The sequence below is a fragment of the Crocodylus siamensis genome, chromosome 2 (assembly GCF_052110815.1).
Source record: "Crocodylus siamensis isolate JL-2025a chromosome 2, ASM5211081v1, whole genome shotgun sequence".
NCBI lineage: Eukaryota > Metazoa > Chordata > Crocodylia > Crocodylidae > Crocodylus > Crocodylus siamensis.
The window spans coordinates 194,551,605-194,571,963 of record NC_143396.1 but is presented as its reverse complement, the minus strand read 5'-3'; the positions used below and the strand labels follow the sequence as shown (position 1 = coordinate 194,571,963).

General features: G+C 40.8%; 1 protein-coding gene across 3 annotated transcripts in view; it reads right to left on the bottom strand.

Annotated features, from left to right (window-relative positions):
• The window catches only part of BMAL1 (basic helix-loop-helix ARNT like 1), an 88,057-nt gene that overhangs the window by 3,226 nt on the left and 64,472 nt on the right, over window positions 1–20,359 (bottom strand). For all 3 annotated transcript variants that reach the window (XM_090032730.1, XM_090032732.1, XM_090032731.1), the window contains exons 11-17: window positions 19,987–20,136; window positions 16,711–16,957; window positions 12,584–12,690; window positions 12,057–12,207; window positions 10,962–11,050; window positions 9,685–9,793; window positions 5,123–5,216 (exon numbers count right to left, since the gene is read on the bottom strand). In XM_090032730.1, the coding sequence (XP_089888856.1) occupies window positions 5,123–5,216; window positions 9,685–9,793; window positions 10,962–11,050; window positions 12,057–12,207; window positions 12,584–12,690; window positions 16,711–16,957; window positions 19,987–20,136 (947 nt within the window). The remainder of the gene's footprint in view (window positions 1–5,122; window positions 5,217–9,684; window positions 9,794–10,961; window positions 11,051–12,056; window positions 12,208–12,583; window positions 12,691–16,710; window positions 16,958–19,986; window positions 20,137–20,359) is intronic.

Below are 20,359 nucleotides of genomic sequence, written 5' to 3'. Positions count from 1 at the left end.
CAAGGTCTTTGGCTGAGGCCACTGCCTTAAGACTTCCCCTAGGAGCGACCAGGTAGGAAGGTACCTGGACTGCAGCTTCTGGCTTCCTGGGGAGTTGAGTATTTTGGGGGCTGTGTAAAATGTCCAACACATTTAAACAGCATTTTTCCCCTGAGCTGCTTATCCATTTCTTTCCATTTATGGCAACTCACCAGGGTTTGGGTCCTGGGTTTATTTGGGGTGGGAAGGGGTAGGCACAGGGATTCCCCTATTTCTGGGTTTCTGGGAAACTGTTCAAGGCCTTCAAGTTAATTGCCAGGAATAGAATAAAATTCACCAGTGGCTTAAGGTAGTGGTTCTCAACTGGGGGTCCACAGCCCATGGGCCCCCACCTGGCCCCACAGCCTCCATCTTGTGGGCAGGAAGGCAAGGCTCACTGCATCCATGCACAGGTGGGCCATAGAGGTTTTATAGTATGCAGGGGCGAGGGGTGCTCAGGAACAAAAATTGAGAACTCCTCGCTCAGGGGCTGTTTAAAAGCTGCAGAGGCCTTGGACAGATCCCCAGAATCCCAGAAGTAGGGGTATTCTACTCCCTCCCCCCGCCCCCACCTCAAATTAGCCTGGGCACAATGTTTGTGGGTGACATGCAGATGATAGAGGTCAAGGGGCAGTACAGTTCTGGCCAGCTGTTATGCACGGGTTGTGGTAGGGGATGGGGGAGAGTAGAGCAGCGTGGGATGGCTGGAGGATGGACCAGGTACTAGTTACAGCAAGCATGGTGTCCACATGTAACCAGTTCAAGGACCATTTCAAAATTACGCCTGATCATCCAGGTATACTTTTGAAATGTTCCAGGCAGTTTACACTGTTCTAAATCATCTTCTACATCCAAACCCTGGGGGTTTAAGCAGCATTTAGTTATATGGCTGTCTTCACGCTCAATTTGCAATCCAGGTAGCACACTGGTGCTGTGCAATCAGGAGGAGATAGGGTCCCGGCCCAAGGGTTATACGGCATAGTTGTCTTGACACCGTGCGCCAGGGTGGTGCTCTGTTTCTGTGCACCGATATTCCAGTGGAAGGTACCTTCACTCCAGAGAATGCACCAGGTATGCTGAGAAGAAATGCCTGTGCCTTAAGGCAGCAAAGAATTGGCTAAAACTAAACTTAGGAGTTTGTATTTGAATCTTAAGTTCTGTTTATATCAGAAGTCGCTTGTGAAGTGGGTCCAAGCACTTTTTAAGTAGCTGCAGAGCTTACTGCATCATCACATGGCCTAACTCTTGCTGCCCAGGAACTCTTGCTTTCCAGGAATTAGCATTGTGATTTGGCACCAGTATGTAAAAACAGTGCACGATGGCAAGACAGCAGGGTAAAGTACTTTCATTAAGTGCTTGGTTCAGAAGTTTTACCATGAGAACCCTTTGGGTTTTGTTTTTTTTTTTTGCAGTTTAGCTTAAAATCCTTTGGTGGCAAGTTAAACTTTGTAAGTCCTTGTAGCAAGGTAAGTGCCACAGTGGCACCACTAGTTTAGGGAAAAAAACAAGCTTCTTCCTGTAGACCAGCCTTAACTATTACCTTTCTACAAAATATGATCCCTGTAGCATTTTTCAGTAGCGATTAGCCATCCCTGTTTACAGGTGTGATCCATCAGAGGTTTCTCACAAGGATCCCCTACTTCCTTTCATAGATGGGATCAATTTGTTCCTTCTAGGACCAAGAGGCTGTCTTTTCTCTGTATGAGTGTTCCCACCATGCCTTGAATCTCTGTTCTTTGATTTTTCTGTTATACTGGTGTAGCTTTCTAATAAGAACTGATCCATTTTGGAAATAATCTGTGATCTGTACGGCCCGCTTGGTCAAAAGCAGAACACTGTAACAGGTATAATACAGTAATACTATTCTTCCACAATGGGTTATGCACCATGAAGTGGCATCTGGTTAAAATCACTAACTACATTGTAAAGTGTTATTCTGAACTCTACATATAATATGTTATGCCCAGAAGTGATTTTGCCTTAGGAGGTATGTATCATGTTTGGAGCATTGTTACACTTGAACTTATTCCCAACTACTTTTAATCCTTCCATCTTCTGCACTGTCCTCACTCTGAAAGAAATTGTATACTTCCATTAGCATGTAGGAATGCTTTAAAATAATTATTTCTGCCTAAACAAGGAAAGGATAAAACACCTAGCTTAACCCATAAAAACAATACATAAGTGGGTTCCCACCCCTTCCCTCTCCATAAGCATCTATCGCAAATAACTTGTTGGGGTTGTCATAGGTTCTACCAGAGTCTATAAAACTCCATTATTCAGAAGCTGAAGGATCACCATAGGGGGGAGAAATACAAGTCAGTGACTTGGGAGTCAAACTTTTTTTTCTGGTCAAAGCACTGTGGTAATAGCAACTAGAAAGGAGATTTTCTGAGAAAGTAGTTTCACAGAACACTAGCTGAAATAATTTTTATCAGACTACATGCAACAGTGTGAACAGTTGATTAAATTCAAGAAATGTATCTATCTTAGGGAATTTGTGACTCTAGGCTAGGAAAATCTGTTAAGCCATGTGTGCGGATGGTAGGTGGACACACCTGTTAAGCATGACAGATATGCGTCTGCACTATGTGAATCTGATGCTCAGCATGCCATTCTCCAAACTAAATCACTTAGTCAGCCTAGAGATGACCTTGTACCCTCCTGTTTACAGGAAACGCAGGAGTGGTGACAGTCATATTTTGATTGGCTCCCCTGTGAATCAGACAGCAATGATGCACAGACCAGTTGTAGTACATACACGGGAAGACAAGAATCATTTTAGCTGTCTATAAACCCTGAATCTGATCTTGGCAAAGATTAACTCTCTGCTGAGATTAGATGTATCCATATCATAGGTTGACTCAGAAGGAATGGAAGGAAGACCTCTGCTTAAGGTCTGTCTTCAGAGATAGCACTTCTAACCTACATGGCACCCCACTGTGCAGTGTGCAAAACACACATCTGTTTCCAGTTATTTTCACAACCATAAGGGTTGGGCATGTTAGAAGACAAATATTTTGGCTCTAGTCAGCTCTACAGTAGAGGGACAGAGATAACTTGCATGGCTTCAAGCCTGAAGTTGAGTGTTCTGGGGACATTTTCAAAAGACACAGGTGCTTACAGTCTACTGAAAAACAACAAATGAATCATCTGTGCCTTTGAAATCTACCCCATCAGAACTGACGCTAAGCAAATACCAAATCAGATGCTTGATGGGTAAATGCATTTTTTGTTCAAATAAGAACCACTGAAGGGAGAAGTATTTAAAGCATGCTATATTAAGTTCAAACACTTAATGGAAAAGTATGGTTCACTAAAATTGAAGGAGCTGCAGTGACATGGCTAAAATTGCATCTGATTATCCCAGAAGTGTCCTTGTTCTGTCCTACTGTAAAAAAAATCTTTCTTGTGCTAGCACTTACACTGCTCATTTAAAAGGATCTCTTCCTACAGGAGCTGAAATGTGACATAAGGGAAAGTGAACTGGTACATGGGGTAGACTTGAGGGGTACTGTACTTGCTGTATAGAAAGTGGTAAGGTACATACTGAACTTCCCAGGAGAACCCCTGAAACTTCCTTCCAAACCTGCCCATGTATTACCATATTTACTTGAATACAGGATAAACCAGCTCTGACACCCTCCCCTCGGTGCCAAAAAAGCTACATTTTATTTTAGCCAAAAAGGCTGAGATACTGTTGGGAACCTACCACAAGGATAGATTTGTGCTGCCCATCTTTATATAACATATCTAGTAGTACTCACTGAGTACAGTCCCCCTCAGTGCTAACTTCTTTTCAAGTCAGGGTGAGCCACTACACTGAATACATTTCCTCTTTAGTCCCATAGCGGAGCTGTGCCTTTCTTTCCTATTTCCAGTGATTTCTGTTTCCTCAACAGCCTTAGGTGTCTGGCAAACATGACCAAACAGGGGTCCAGTTCACCTAGAAGCCCTCCATCATCCACTTCTTCAGCCTGTCGCAGGTGATCAGTATGACTCCGCCCTCCATGAGCTGGAGCCAGACCAGCTTGCCCTGCACCTCTTCTGCATATACGTTTTTTAAGGATCCCAGGACTCATGACAAGAACACCCAGTTCCAATCATGAGTGAGGGGCTAATTAGCACGTGGATCCTTTGTTTGGGCATCTGGATAAACACGCACACTGAGCAGTGCTGAGCTGTGAGGTCACTAAGGCTTGAAATGCTGTTGGCTCTGCTGGGGCCCACATCAATGAACAATATGACAAATCATATTGCCTTTTGGCTCTTGATTAATGCCATGCATAGTTTATACTATATGTAAGGAGGTACTTCCTCTTCTCGTGTTTCTACTTCACATTTGACCATTTTCGTTACACATGCTTGCGCCTGTTCATTGTACTTCACTATATAATTAAATTAATAAATTAAACGAACAAGCAGATGGTCACAGCTGAATTGTGAATGGATCATAACACTGTAAATGGACCTCTGGGCCTATTCCCTGCAATTAGGTTGAGATATTCAAGATAAGTGTCTACTAGGGTGGGAATGAAGCAAAGGTTGCTCACAGTGTTCAACCTATTCAGAATCTTGCTGGCAGGTTAAAGTCTTATTATTCACTCTACACATTGAATCAAGGATAAATATCTCTCTTACCTCTTAACACCTCTCTTTCACTCTACTCATTTTCCACTTCTCTTCCAAATGTCACACCATTGCCTGCCACAGCTCTTTGGGGAAAATGCACTTTTGCTGTTAACTGCTCATCGGTAAACACAGTGAATTAAGTCCATCTTATATCGGTAAGAGACTATTTTCTGAGCTTGTTTTAAAATGGTGCACTCTAAATAAATCTTAGAGAAAGCCATTTAGAGGTCCACCTACCTCAGCAAAGGTGCAACAATGTCAGAGCTGCTCAATGTATATGATGTATTGGAAATTCAGTAAGACTATGCCAGTGTGACTTTGGGGTAAGAATGCTATGGTCTGCTGCCATGGATTTCTACTGCTAAGGAATCAAAACTCATCACACCTGTTAGAGACACTTTGAAGACTACCATTAGTGGTGCAGCTCCCAGTTAAAAAAAAATTGTTTCCAAATACCAAAAGGTATTCTCACCTTTTTGCCTCCTGGAGAAGAAGTATCAGGGGGCGGTGTGCTCGTTATGTTCAATGGACTGGAACCACAACTGGAAGGCGATGATCCTCTTATCCTGTTACACCAATGTAAATAAGATTAATAAAAGATAATGCAGAATGACACAGTTACATGCTATATGTTTTTAAGAGAGCAAATTATGGTTGTGGTTACTGGCATCTTCATTGCTGGCAACCATCTACACATCTGCTGAACGTAGCACGAACCTTACTTCAGAAGAATAATCTCAACAATACAGTTTGAGAGAATGTATTAGCATTGGTTCCATGTGTTATGACAGCTTTTTATGTCAGTATGCATGAGATCTGTAGCACCAGCCTATCCATAAACGGAACTCTACATTACTGGCCTTTCCAGTATAGACTGTGAATAGTTCAATCGGTTGAGTTTAGCACACTGCAAATTTCTCAGTTTATAAACTTTACCTTTCCTTCCCTATTCTTTTAGTGTTGAGCCTCAAACTAAAATGTTAAGATGCAATACCTTAGGTCCTGGATGGATGGACCTTCCATCTTAAAGCCTGGGATAGACCCTCAGCTTATGTAAGTTTATACTACTTTAGAGAAGCAGAAGATCTACTCTACAATATTCACAATTAAACTGCTAAAAGGAAGACCAAAAAAATAAAATAATGGAGTATAGCCATATTTGCTTTTTTGCCAAGTCATCATCACTACAAAGGTATTTGGGTTTCTCTCTTTATCCCACTAATGCAGCGAACATGTATTTAAAGAGAGACATTTTCAAAGCTGTGCTTTTCACCTTGTCCAGGACTTCCCTAACTTGGTATGTTTGTCATTTTGGTGAGTCCCCTGGAGCAGATGACATGTTGTAATGAAGATGGTTCAGTTAAGCATGCTGTGTGCAAATGACTGCGCAAACCTACATGTTTTAAGTTCCCTTTGTCACAATTTATGCATTGCCACTCAACAAGCAAGTCAGTCTGCTACTGCAACTAACAAACACCCTTTGCACCTTACCTCTCTGCCCAAGAGCACACAGTTGTTCAGAATGGCCCCTATCTTTCTTTTTGTAGTATTTACGTATTAGTGCTGCATATATTATATGCACTTCATCAGAAACCTAGTGTAAACTGGACAGGCTTATTTATTTATTAACAAAAAAGTATTCCCCTGAATACTAAAGAAAACTGAGAACAAGCTAGGAATCTCATTTACTATAGCAGCATTTCAGTGGAAAGGCTGAGCAGGATGCAAAATAGGAGCTAAGGAAAGGACTGGAACTAAACCAGTGCTCTCCAACTGAATGGAAAGCAAAGGCAGTATACTTTGTTTCTCTTTGAACGCCAAATAATAGAGCAAAATGCTATTTAATATTAGTTTCAGAAAGTGTTTCACTGCTTGTAAAAGTGATAGAAGGTTCAAAGTTCTTGTTCAGTCTAGAATTCACTTTTTTAAATTAAAAAAAGGAGCGTTTGTGCTCAAAAGCATAAAGAAAAGACAGCACCTCCTTACTCAGACAGCCTGCTTTTGTTTGTCATTTAAATGACAAAAATCCTTGTTACTTTAAGGTAGGAGGAGCTCACTTACTTGCATGTCAATGGAACTGGGGAACACAGACATCTCTTAGGGCAGATAACAGCCCCCCTACCTTAAAGATGGCGGCAGGCATCTAGTGCAGTGGTCCGTGGACCCATGGGGTTTTGCAGACCATGTCTAAGGGGTCCGTGAAAGATGGCTATGATCAATCAAAAGTATGTAAATACCCACACTTACAATTCAAAGAGGTCTCCACCTACATTAGAAACTTCCAAAGGGGTCCACACCTCCATTCAAAATATTTTGGGGTCCACAAATGAAAAAGGTTGAAAACTACCAATCTATTATAACTTAAAGCGGTCTTCATATTTGTTTTTGAGCAGCAGGAAGGTAATCTCTGGGATGGGGAGAAGGCATACTACCCCTAGTCAACAAGCTTTTATTTCAGATTCCCAAACTGAGTTTACAGGTCTGATAGTTTCAAAAGCATAAACTGAGCAACTCTTTCTGAAGTCAGTAAGACATGTAATAAGGTGCTATATCATTTCAGTGTCACAGGTACACAGCCATGCTTTTACAGGCCTAAGTTTAATTTTATGCTTAAAAATTAATTTCAGAGGGGGAACGATATTAAATATTAATTTCTGAGGTGCAAGATGCCCAGCTGTCAGCTCTTATGCATTAACTCATACCATTCCCATTCAAGTTGATTTCTAGCGCAAGTTTTCTTGTATTTAATTGGCAACAGGCCCACAGTGATCTGTGGCCTCCAGATCACTAAATGAGCATTAACAAGCCATGTTATTCCAGTATGAAACATAGTTGGTATGGAACCTGTAGCCCCCTACTGGAAATCTTTAGACATGGCACGCAAGCATGATAAGCATTTTTATTTTACAAACAGAGGTATAAAAACTTGTTTATTCATTAGGCATTATTTTCATAAATATAACTGACAAAAAACAGCTATAACTGGGGGTGGGAAGGGGAGGAATCTGGATACTATAAAGCTAAGCAGGTGCAATCACTACTAGGTATAAATACATCACTACTTTAAACTTCACCCCTTCTACCCCTAGGGCCTTCTCAGGCAAAATTGCTACTTACTATGAGCTACGTACTAGGGGGGGACATTTATCTCTGACCCCCTATATATCTATTCCTACTCTAAACTAGCCTCTGGATGTATCCTTACTTAAACTCACTAATATACAAGTTGCATCATTACAGACTTCATTACACACTAGGCATCAGTTTATTTAGAAGATGCTTCTAAGCTGAGGTCAAACAGCACTAATGCAACTTGACTATTTCTGTTACCCAGCCTTGTTGTTCAGAACTAGCATAAGTCTCTGCATTGATACATGTTGTGCCCTTGGGTTAGGTACAGACATTCAAAAAGCACAAGGCAAAATCAATCTAAGTTATGTTGTGTTCTGTAAGCAGTGTAGGTTAAGAGTAATAGTGAACAGAATGCATGTTCACTCTTGGACGGGGCAGGGGGGAAGAGGAGGGCATGCAGGCTGGGGGAGCTCCTGCATTCCCCCAGCTCCATGTGCTCACTTACATGAGCATGTGCAGACTCCATGTGGCTCCACCCAAGCACAAGGGTTCTCCTGGACTCGGTGTCAGGTACGTATGTAAATTGTGGGGTGCTCCATGATGGGGTGTGAGGGAATGGGCTGTGGATACGGGTGCCCAGGGCTCATGCACAGGAAAAGAGATGCTTTCCTTTTACACTCCCACTGCCTGCCTGTGGCTGACATCTGGCCAGAAGCAGGAGACAGAGCTGTGGAAAGGTTCTGCGCTGACTTGGCTCTGTGACAGCTTGGGGGCAAGAGCTCCTGGACACTGCTGCAGCTGAGTGCGGGGCAAGTTCTAGTGCACATCCCTGCCAGAGGGTGGGGGGGCTACCAGGGGGCTGCAAAGGAGCCTGGGATGCTGGTGGACAGCAACCTAATTTGAATCGATAGAGGAACCGGTATTGAAGTTTGATGCACCTAACTTAAATCAATTAAGTCTGATTGCACATCGATCCAGGTCTATCTTAGACTGGTCTATATATTCAGAACTTGGTCTATGCGCACCAAACTTCTGTTCTGTTACAGGTTTAGACCAATAAAAGTATAGGGCGCCCATACACACACAATCAATCTGCTCTCATGCACAGTAATTACAGCATGTTGGAGCAGACTCAGTTCTGCTGGAGTGTGGTAATTACTGTGCTCTAGCAGACTCCAGCATCATGTGTATCAGTGCTCCCACACTGAAAAATGGTGACAGGAGTGCTTTAACTAAAGCTCGTTCAATGTGCTTTAGTCAAAGTGCCCTGCCACCATTTTTCAGCACAGGGATGCTGATACAAGTGACAGTCTGGGCACTTTAATTAGAGCAGTTCTCAGAGCTGCTCTAATTAAAGTACCCCTCCCCCTCCACCCGCCCCAGCGCACATTTATGAACTCCCATAATATCTGCACCTGGCCTAAGTAGCCATGGGTTGGGCTCATAAAGCTTAAGCTTAAGAGACTCTAAGAGTAACTTGCACCTAATTCTTCATCTCTGGATTTGGCTCAACCACTCCTTATTCTGCTGATGGTCTCCCAGTTAACCCAACATTTTTGGCATTTAGGGGCAACAAGTTTATTCCTATAAAATTATTTTCCCAGTCTATTTTTTCATTCATCTCGTCCCATGATTTAACTTTTTGCATAGTTAGATGCTCTTTCTTCCTCTTCCAATACTGTTAAAGTACAGTTATACTAAAGTAATAAAAAAAGATTCTCCTTTAATTTAAAAACCTAACCCTAATTGAAAAGAACCATGTTATTTTTCTTGGTGGTGCTTTCCTTTTTATCATATCAGATTTGACCTTAGCATGGCCAAAGCTTCATGAGACAATAGTAAATATCTATTTAACATTAGTACTGCAACTGTATAATAATACATGGTGCTTATGGGAACAAGTGTAGGACACCCCTTATAAAAACAGCAGCATTTTTAAAATAGAGAGCTAGTTTCTCTCACCTGTGAATCTCCATGATTTCCTCAGCAATCATTCTTCCTATTTTACCTGCCCCAGCTCTTGTTCCACCTGGAATACCAGGGACTGTAGGATGGGTCCTTTTGGGGCCACCTAAAACGTGAGTGAATATCTATCTGTAAGATCTTACATGTGCACAGAGATAAAGAAAACAAGTTGCACTCAACTCATTACATTCTTTTTTAAAAAAAAGTGAAGTTATAAATATAACACACCATCCTGCAAAATCTGAAGGACATTCTTGGCCATTTTCCAGTTACATTGTCACCCATCTGTGACAAGGTCCCAAGGTACAGGCTGCTCTAACTTATGCTAGTGGCTGTTTCCAGAAGTGCAAATTAGGAAGGTTCCATAAGTGCAAATGTTGCACCCTGCTAAGGTGTGCCTCTTAGAAGATGATATCCACACCCTGAGCACAAAATACTAGTGACATATTCACCATAACCAGGACTTGTTTGTCCCAGGCCAGATGGTAAGTGCACTTTTGGCAAAATGTTAGTGCTAAATATTAGCGTGTCATCTCCCGTGTCTACACACTTTGATCAAACAATGAAAGAGGGTAAATTTCATAAAGCACACTACTAACAAGTCAGCATTTAGCAGCAGAGACCAGAGCCAGTATGGGACAATCCTTATATACCTGCTAAATATTTAACCAAGTCCATCTGGGTAACTGTAAATTCCTGAGAAGGGAGGGAAAAGCAGTACGAACCCCAAACATTATGCTCTTATGGTCTGTAATTGCCTTTTGTTACTCTAATGTGAACTTGGCAGCAGTGACGGAAGTCAGGAGAAACTGGAAGGTGTGCAAATAAAATGCACTTAAGACAATAAAAGCAGCCATAGAGTACTGTCTGTGAATTCTTTTGTGTGTTAGCAATTCATTTTCAGACAGTCACCTCCACAACAATCTCTTTGGGTTGATGTCAATGAGAGATAAAATAGCCCAGAATCAAAATAAGTGTAACAAAAGCAACACCTACACGTAGAACAGTCTCCCCCCTTGCAAGCAAACATCCAACTTTTCTTCCATGTCTCTCCTGCCATCACTGATTTCCTATGACTATTTACTCTCACTTTCATATCATCATCATCATCCGTGCTTGTATTACTTCTATGCAAATTAAATTTGGGAGTAGGCACTCTGTTGTATACATTACATGTAAAGTATACCTGCTGTTCACCAAGAGACTGGCAACTTCTGAATGGGAAACAAGTAACCTCTGTCTAGCAGGTTTAACTCTCACAACACTGTAGTTACCTTCTCCAGCCTGGAGTACACTGTCCATGCTATGTGGAGAAGCTACAAGCTGTGGAAAGGCTGCATCCCCACCATCAAGTACGTTGGTGCTGAAGGTATTAAATCAAAACAAAGAAAATGACAAAATGACTACAAAACAGTAAACATGCTTTGCACACATACATATATACTTGGATGGGGATATTTCAATGTCTGAAATTTAGGAGATAGATCCAAACATCCCAATGAGGAAACTACAATGAACAACATGTACTAGAGATAGATAAAATCAAGGAGGACGCTATTGGATATATTTGGCAGAAACAGATACAGAACTCGCACAAAATATCTGATTTAAATTTGCTCTTGTCCTAAAACGAAGGAGCAACAGGCCCAGGACTTGAAGCAAACCTCAGTGAAAAAATGGGGTTCTTTCACTGGAGAGCTATGTAGCCAGGCGCAGTAAATAGGATTGGGATTCCAGGGTCTTTCTATATGAGCTTATTTATCACATTTTCTCACATACCACACACCCCAGATAAGACATGCACCTTGTGTTAGGAAAGCAGAATGAAGAAAAGAAGTCATTGTGGAATTCTGGCCTCATGGACCAGGAGTATAGTCTATTATGAGTCATGCATCCCCCTTGGCTGGTCAGCCAAAAAAAGTCACTGCCAATCTGGCAAACCTCTTGCTTTTGGCTAAAGTAGCAGCCTTCATCCCTCCTCCATGGGCTGAAGGAAGCCAGCCCTCGACAATCATTCTGGGATGGAATCACCCTTATTACTTTAAAATGCACCCCACAATTCTGGATGGGTAATTTTTGGGATAAAGGTACACATGGTATATGAGTAAATGTAGTATTCAAATTTATACAAACCAATAAAAGAACTCATCCAGTAACTCAAGTCATTGGCATTAATAAATATTAAAAGGGTCTGTGTGTAGTTAATTTCTAGATTTCATTCCTTTTGTTGTATACTTTTGCTTTTATTTAGCTTATGTGCTTAAAAACAATACATTAGTTTAACATTTTAGAGGAATCTCTATGTTCTTATCCTCGAGGCAGGATAAAATCTTGATGTTAGAGTGCATGTGTTAAGGAAAAATACTTACGAAACAACTGTATTTGTTGAGACAATATATTCTACTTCTTTGGTCCAAGGGTTCATGAAACTGAACCAGCGACTCCTCAATGTAATAAAAGAGCCATCTTTTATTTTAAACTTGTAACAATTGGTTGTAATTTTTTCTCTCGTCTGTAAAACTAAACACAGAGAGATAATGAAACACCTTAGTTGTCAGTTCTACACAAGGACTATATAGAGACTAGAGATGTTAAACAGACCTTTCATTTCAGTTTTAGTTGAATTTAAGTTGGCAGAAAATAGCACTACTTCTAAGACTCTCTCTATAGCAGAAACACAGATTCAGTAAAAATCTTAAGTGTTTGCTTCATACCATTTCAACCATTATTACATTGTTCAGAGCACATAAATCAAAATAGTTTTCATGCAAAAAAGTAATACTTGCCAACCTAAAAACAGTACAATTATTTTATGTATTTTTGTGAAATATAAGGAACTTATATCTAGTTAAAAACTAAAACTCTCCTTCTTAAAGCTTAGTAATTAATGATTTACCTTGTCTATGACATTCCGCAAGATGTCCTATATCATCTTGATGAAAATATTCATAACAAGAAGTGCCTAGAAGTTCCTGTGGCAAGTAGGCCAGAATGGCTGTCGCCCTTTAAATAAATTAAAAAAAAAAAATCACCCCTGCATTCCCACATTGAAGTAAGTGCAGTAAAGGTACTTTTTAACTTTCAAGTAAAACTAAAAGTTATTTGCATCTCAATTCTGAACCAAATTAAAAATAATCATATAATGCCAATAGTTTTCTTTTAAGTACTATATTCTCACCCGCTGTCTACAAATGTGAGAACACTTCCAATTTGGAGAACGTAGAACTGATTTAAACCCCCTGGTAATCCACAAGAAACTGGGAGAACCTTAGTGCACACATTGCCATTGATAGCATGCAGGTTCTCAAACACTCTAGAAGCTGTTTTACTCCTTTGAATGCCCAGAAACCTGCTTTTGTCACTACTAGTGTCTTAAAAAATGTCTCTTACTTCTCCCTACTACAGGCCCTGAAAAACAGACAAAAAAGAAAACTGAAGATATGAAAAAATGCTATAAAAGAATACATTTTTACTAAAGTAAAACTAAGAGGCACTTTACTGTACAGTTCTACTGCTATTATACCTAGACAGGACCATAAAGCAATTAAGTCACAGCCAACCCATTTTTATTTCCTCATCAGAAAACTTCGAAATTAACAAAGCAGGGTCTTGCAATACTGGAAAGAGATATAAGATCTCTGGATACGCCATTTTCAAATAAAAGGGCCTGTGTACAGGCCATGAAGATCATGGATTCAATGCATTTATATCAGTTCCAAGGCTTAAGGAAGTATTTTTTTAAAACTACATGTCTACAAGATGTGTGAATATCAAGTGGATTTATGGAGTAAGGACTGATTCTTGCAATATACTGAACACACTTGTCCTGGCTCATAGGTGCTTACATGCACTGAACTTATTTACTAGATAAGAGCCAAAACATGAAGCACCTGATGAGATAGTCAATACAAAGAGAAATGGGGGACCATGTTACTACTACTGCTTACAACACAGGAAACTGAATACTGAGTAACTGTTACATTACTACCATCTTGAGCTGGCATGGAAATTACTTACATAACAATTACAGACTGGTCAGGCTTGACTTTAATACATGAAAATCTACTAGAGTAAGCTGTGAAATAGTAAATTTGCAATTATATGGAGAATGAGGGGATGACCAGTAAGCAGACCACGGATTTGTTCAGAATAAATCAAGTCAAACCAGTACCATCTTCTTTTTTTGCCTCGGTAGCTGGTTTGGTGGATAAGCAAAATGCAGTGACATAATATAATTGGACTTAGGTTTCTGACAGTGCCACATGCTATACTCTTTAACTGGCTGGGGAAGTGTGGGCTAAGGAGAATTACCATTAGGTGGACAGCTAATAAGCTGACTAGCCACAATCAAAAATTAATGAATGGGTCAATGTCAGATGACAGGTCTCAAATGAAGTTCTTAAGCAAAGTTCTACAAGGGGTCCTTAGGGTCCAATCCAGTTGATGTTTTTATTTGTTTGGATACAGTAATAGTGTATGGATCATATCTGCAGGCAGCATGAAAGTAGGAGGGACGCTTTGAAGAACAGGACTAAGATTCAAAGGGATCCAGATGGAGTGTGAAGAGAACTCTGCTGTATTTAAAAAAATTGAATTCAACAAATACAAATGTAAAGTTCTACATAAAAGGGGAAAAAAAACATGGCAGCAGCAGTTCACGCAATACAAAGGTGACAGACACAAATACAGAATGTAAGATAAATTAATTAATTATATGGTAGTGGGACTACTGAGAAGGATCTGGGGGCTGGGTGGACCGCAAAAACTCAACATGAATGAAATAACTGTCCGTCTGATACACTGCTCTGTGCATATCCTTTCACAGCATTTGATGAAGTGAGTTGGTTCATGAAAACTTATGCCCCAAGATGAAATCCAGCCTACCTTCAGCAATGTAAAACCATCACAATAAAAGCAAACGTAGTTTACATACAACAGGAACATTGTATATAGTACGACACAGAAGGATATAGTAGCATTCTTCAGCACTAGTTAGGCCTCAGCTGTACTGCTATACCCAGTTTGGGGAATCACACTTTTAAAGACAAAGAAACTGGAGAGAGTCCAGAAGCAAATGACAAGATGAAGGGTTGGAACACAAGCTGTATGAAGAAAAGCTTAGGTACCAGGTATGTTTAGCCTGCAGAAAACAAGATTAAGGCTCAACATTTTTTAGATCCTTCTAAACAAAATTATCATCAGAAGATAAGCAATTTTTAATTAAAAATGATTTTTAATATTATTTTCTCTGATTGCTACTAGCTGCTTTTGCTGAGAAAAATCAGAAAGTCAGCTGAATCATTCCATTTTACTTTTAGACACAGGCAGTGACTGTTTTAGAAGGCAAGAAGTACTTCTACTTCTTCTCAAACTGAGGAAATTATGTCTTCATTTTTAAAAAGGAAAAGAAACTTTAAAGTAAGAGTCTGAAATAAACCACCACAGTGATCCAGGAAACTTTAACTGCATTTAAAAAAAGAAGCAGCCATTTGTTATTTCAACATTCCCCTGGTTCAAAAGAGATCCTGGATCATCTGAATTTATATCAGTCACTGTTTGTGACAACCAACATCATCTCTCTTAATAAGGAGCTGCTTGTATGTACAGTTAAGGCACCAATTGACCAAATCACTTTAAACTGACTTAGAACCTATTATTACAACCTACCATATACTCACTTAAATCCAAGATGAGGCCCCCCCCACCCCAACAACATAGGAGAAAAAAAAGCCTCATCTTGGATTTGAGTACTTGTCTGGGGCACGCAGTAGCTTGGCTCTGGCTTTGCTCCTAGGCTGAAGCAGGATCTGAATCACCGCCTGCTCTGGGCTGGAAGAGTTTGTTTGGCAGAGGAAGGGCCACGTGGTTGGGGAGGTATGTGGGGGAAACTGGGGGGTGGTGGGGAATTGCAGCCCGCCCTCCAGCCTGCCCCCAACCTTTCTTCCCTTCCCCCAGCTGTCACTTCTGCCCTTATGTTCTGCTCTAGCTTTTGTCCCTCCAGGCCCAACCCTGCCCAGCCAGAAGCCATTCTTTCTTCTCCTTGCCTGGGCTGGGGCCTGGCCAGAGCCACCACTGCTGCTGCATGCCCTGAAGCCAGAGCAGAGCTGCAAGAGAAGACGGGAGGAAGGCTGCAGGAGGGAGCAGGGGATGGAGGAAGCAGGGGTTGAACTAAGGTCACGCTGCTGCTGACTGCCCCAGAGGAGCAGAGCTGCAGCAGAAGGCAAGGGAGATGGGGTGGGCAGGGAATAGTGGGGAGCAGGCTCAGGCAGAGGGTACAAGGGGCTCGGGAAGTAGGGAGTGTGGGGGCAGGCATAGGCATGGAGAGGCAGGTGGCAGGGGGTAGGCATGTGGAGGGGATGTGGGGTAAGGGTCTGGCCCCTCAGACTCCACTGCTGCTTTCCCTGTCACAGCAGTGGAAAGGGGGACAAATTTAAGATGACCTTCCATTAATTAGATCCTGTCCATGGAAAATAACAACAAATTTATAATTTTCCATGTATATAATCTAATTAATGCGTGTTCATCTTACACTCAAAAGTTGTCTTGGATTTGGGCACATATAGTAATTTACACAGAACCTTCTATCCAGCATGTTCAGAAAAATTTAACATTCAAAAAATCTTTTAAAAAAAATGTTGCAACTTGAATGTGAACAGAAGTCATTTCATCTTGAGATCTGCAGATAAAAGGTAGATTCTTCCAACCTAATTAAATATAAACACTACAGTTTAAAACTAATACACCATCATTTTGTTCTGGTTACATTATTAGATACTACCAACTGATAAATGAGCATTAATAGTTTAAACTTAATCCCACTGGAATTATCTTGAGACCCAAATAGTTTGTAATTAAGTGCCAGTAATGAAGTAAACTAACAAAATAGTGCTCTACTATTTTATTTGCATATGATTATGGCTGTCTTGAATAAATTTAATCACGTTGTGTAATAAAATTTCAGCATCGTAATAAATATCAGCATTAGACTATTCTAGTTATCAAAATTATCAAAATGATTCTTACCTCTGATCTACAAAAACAAATTTCCCATCTATTGCATGTCGAGAAACATATTCTGTAGGTTTAACCCTGATCTCACCATTGACTGGTTGTGGAACTACATGAGGATGCAGCCGTCCAATTGCAACAAGACAGCTTAAGTTACAACCTTCGTTATCAGGCTCATTATCTTCATCTAGTCCCATTTTTGTTGGTGGCCAGCTTTTTAAATATCCTGTGCTATGGATAGTGCAAAAGCTTTTACGGTCTGCTATAAAAGAAAAGAAGGTTTACAGTGTCAGCATTGCCTTCAAAGAAATTCAGCTGTCAATCAAGCTTGCTAACATACAGTGTTTCTCTCATCTCGGAAACCAGGCTTGCCATCCCATACACAAATGCATACTACATGTTAGAGAAGGGTCAGATGCTTAGTGTGAACATGACACCTTCCAAACCAGTGGTAATATTAAAGCCATTTGTGTTTTACCACCCTATGTCCTGGATTTTTAAAAAGCCAAACTACAGATTTTTCCATTAATAATTCTTAGCTCATAACTCTGTGAGTGACCTTTCTTTTCCATGTCTGAAACCAAATACTTCAAGAGGTACTGTGCCTGTGTGCATTCCAGCCTGGAGCAAGTATGTGCTCCCGAAACTGAAGATTTTACCATCAGAGTCTGTTCATGTCCCATACATCCTCAGGTGCTAAACTGCAGGGGTAAAGGATTGTGCAGTACCAACTATTTATTCTCCTCCTTCTCATACACATTCTATCATGATGTAGCACATGAATCCAAAGCAGAGTAGGAGGAGAACTGGTTGTGGAAAGCACACAAGGACAACACAAATTTAAGAATTCTGGTAGCTGAACTGGCAAGTTACCGTTACTGTTTTATTGTTTTCCCAGACTGGCACCTCCTATGGGATATTCCCAGCCAGCATACTAGATGGGAAGTGGGGGCTGGGAATCTTGCTGAAAAACTGACAGCAACGTTATCCAAATTTGCTTTGAAAAGGAACAAAAGGTGCTTGCAGACATAAAAAAACAAACCAACCCCAAAACTGGCACTTTACTTTAAACTTGGCGTGTTCTTGCGCCAAGCCCCACACATGCCCAAAAGAGGCAGTGTGTTACTTCAACCTGTACTTCAACCTGGCTTGCTCAATGTCTGTAAAGATGGGCGCTTTAGTGGGGCTTTTTCAGCACTTTTACCTAATAGCCAATTAAAATCAGCTTTAGCTAAAAGAGCCAAAAACCCCCCACTGAAGCACCCGATCTTTACGGATGCTGCAGAGCCAGGCTGAAGTAATGTACTGCTACTTCTGGTAAAGCGCGGTGTGGGTTTTTTTTTAAACTTCTGCAAACAACCATGTCCCCATCCTACAATATCCAATCAAGGGGATATTTTTTAGGAAGGTCACAGAGAGCAGATTAGGCCTTACTTAAATGAGTTTTGATTATGGTTGGAGTTGAAGCGGCAGAGTTGGATATGGCCTTCAGATTAATTAATTGTACATAAAAACCACACTTCATTCTTTCAGCAAACAACTTATGGGATTGGTTTGAAGGGATCAGTTATGTACACAAGGCTTTGGATGAAGGAACCTCCTTCCTCCCTACACTCTACCCTAACAGAATAACTTGGGTTAGGATGAAACTGTAAAATGAACCTTGTTGAATAAAAATATTAGGAGCAATCCAAGAGAGACTTGTCCTGATGACAAAAGAGTCCTCAGCTGCCCGAACTGCCTAAGAGATGTTATTGTTGTAAGGAAGGAAACTCTCACGGAGAGATAAATGTGTCTAATGAATCAAACGGAGATTTCACTAGGGATGACAGCACTAAATTGAGACCCCCATGATGGAGCTGGTTTTGTTGTCAACAGGAAGAGCCTTTTAAATCTTTTGAGAAATCTTGTGCGACTGGTTATAAAAATATTGCAGAATTGCCAACTGGAGGACGCTTTTGCATGCTAAATGCACCCCTAAAACTTCTGCCTCATTACAGAAATATTAGCAACCTTATTCTTTCGGAGCTCTCGCAGAACGCATTCTGGCATGTGGGATCTCCTGATTCTTATAGTGGGACTAGGAATGCAATCTATACTTTAAAGAGAATTTGGGAGTGGCTTATCTGCCTTCTTGCCCTTTTCAGTGTTTCTTCTCTCTCTCCCTCCCATGCTTCTCATAAGTTGCCTTGAAGGAAGAATTTCTAGAAGCTCTTGAAGTTGTAGCTGAGAAAGCACTCTAAATTACTTGCCCTGCTCTAAGGGGAGTCTCAGGGAACCAAGCCAGATTCTGGCATAACTGACTTGTCCACCAAGAATCTTTTGAGGTGAGTTCCCCTAAATTTTCAGACCACTTGTGAATATATTTTACGATGCTACATTTTAGCATGGGCCATGGGTAAAGCATTGCTCTGAATGCGCTCCAGCCTTCCCCCTGAAGGTGGCTCACTGCACAATACATTTAATATATGTTGGGTAAAATAGATTAACATAATCTCTTCCAGGGTAGCAGATATCTCATTGAGCTTCCATGCCTCTTGGCCACATACATCTTCTACTTTAGTCTTCCCAGGAGGCCCACTTCAACAGAAGAGGTGATGGTGGCTTGGTGTTTAGAACAAAGCTAGGAAGCAGACGACAGGTTCAAACCCTCTCTGGGTAAGCAAGGTTGGGGGCTAAAAACTAGGTTTCTCACTTTTGCACATGCCCTAACTACTAGGCTACTGGACCATGAGGACCACCGCTTCCTCAAATGAAAATGTACTAGTGATTTCTCTTCAAGTTTTAGGACTTGCCTGGTGTTTCATGAAATTCTATTTTCCCCGGGATAGCTACATGGCCATAGCATAGCAGACTAAGTAGGGAAGCACTGAGCAAGCATAGCTATGCTGAATTACAAGCTATATGCACATGCCAAGACACGCAGTTAACACGGCACTTAACGTAGCCATGTAAGTGGAAATAGCACCTGGCCTAAGTGACTTAAGCATCCAAGTTCCATTCTTATTTTCAGAGACTTAGGAGCATAAGGACAAGAGCCGTTCAACAAAGCATGCATCAGTTTTCACCACAACTGTTGCAAAGACTGCACAAGCTAGTCTTGTCCAATAACACTATTTCTTTTCAGCATGCCACAATAGAAGAGCTTCTTTCTGGAAAAGTTTGAAGAGAGCAAGAAGCAATAAACTTAAAACTCTTTATCCAACTGCTACAATGAAGAATATCTTCAATACAGGGAATTCTTTAAAATTACAGGTTTGTTTTTAACTTTGTAAGATGTTCAAACATTACCTTTCTTCTTGGAACAGGTGGAGGGAAAATCTTTGTCTTCTACTTTCACTGAAGGCCTGTTGCACTTCATTCTACAAAAGAAGGAACGTCTTGCTCCAGAACATAGTCGCGATGGCCCAGGTGTTATATCAGTTTTAACTGGAAGTCCAGCTGCACCAAGTGAAAAATTAAAATCAGGAAGATTTTTTTTTTTTTTAAATTAAAATGAACTAAAAGATGACCATTAAAATAGCATTTGAGTTTAAAATCTTCAGTCTCTCAGTGAGCTTGGGTAATTCATAGTAATTCCATGGCAGCTAGAACTAATTTTCCCAATTAGATCATATTATATTCTATGTTGCTGGCATTCCCATAAAAAAGGACCCAGAAGTTA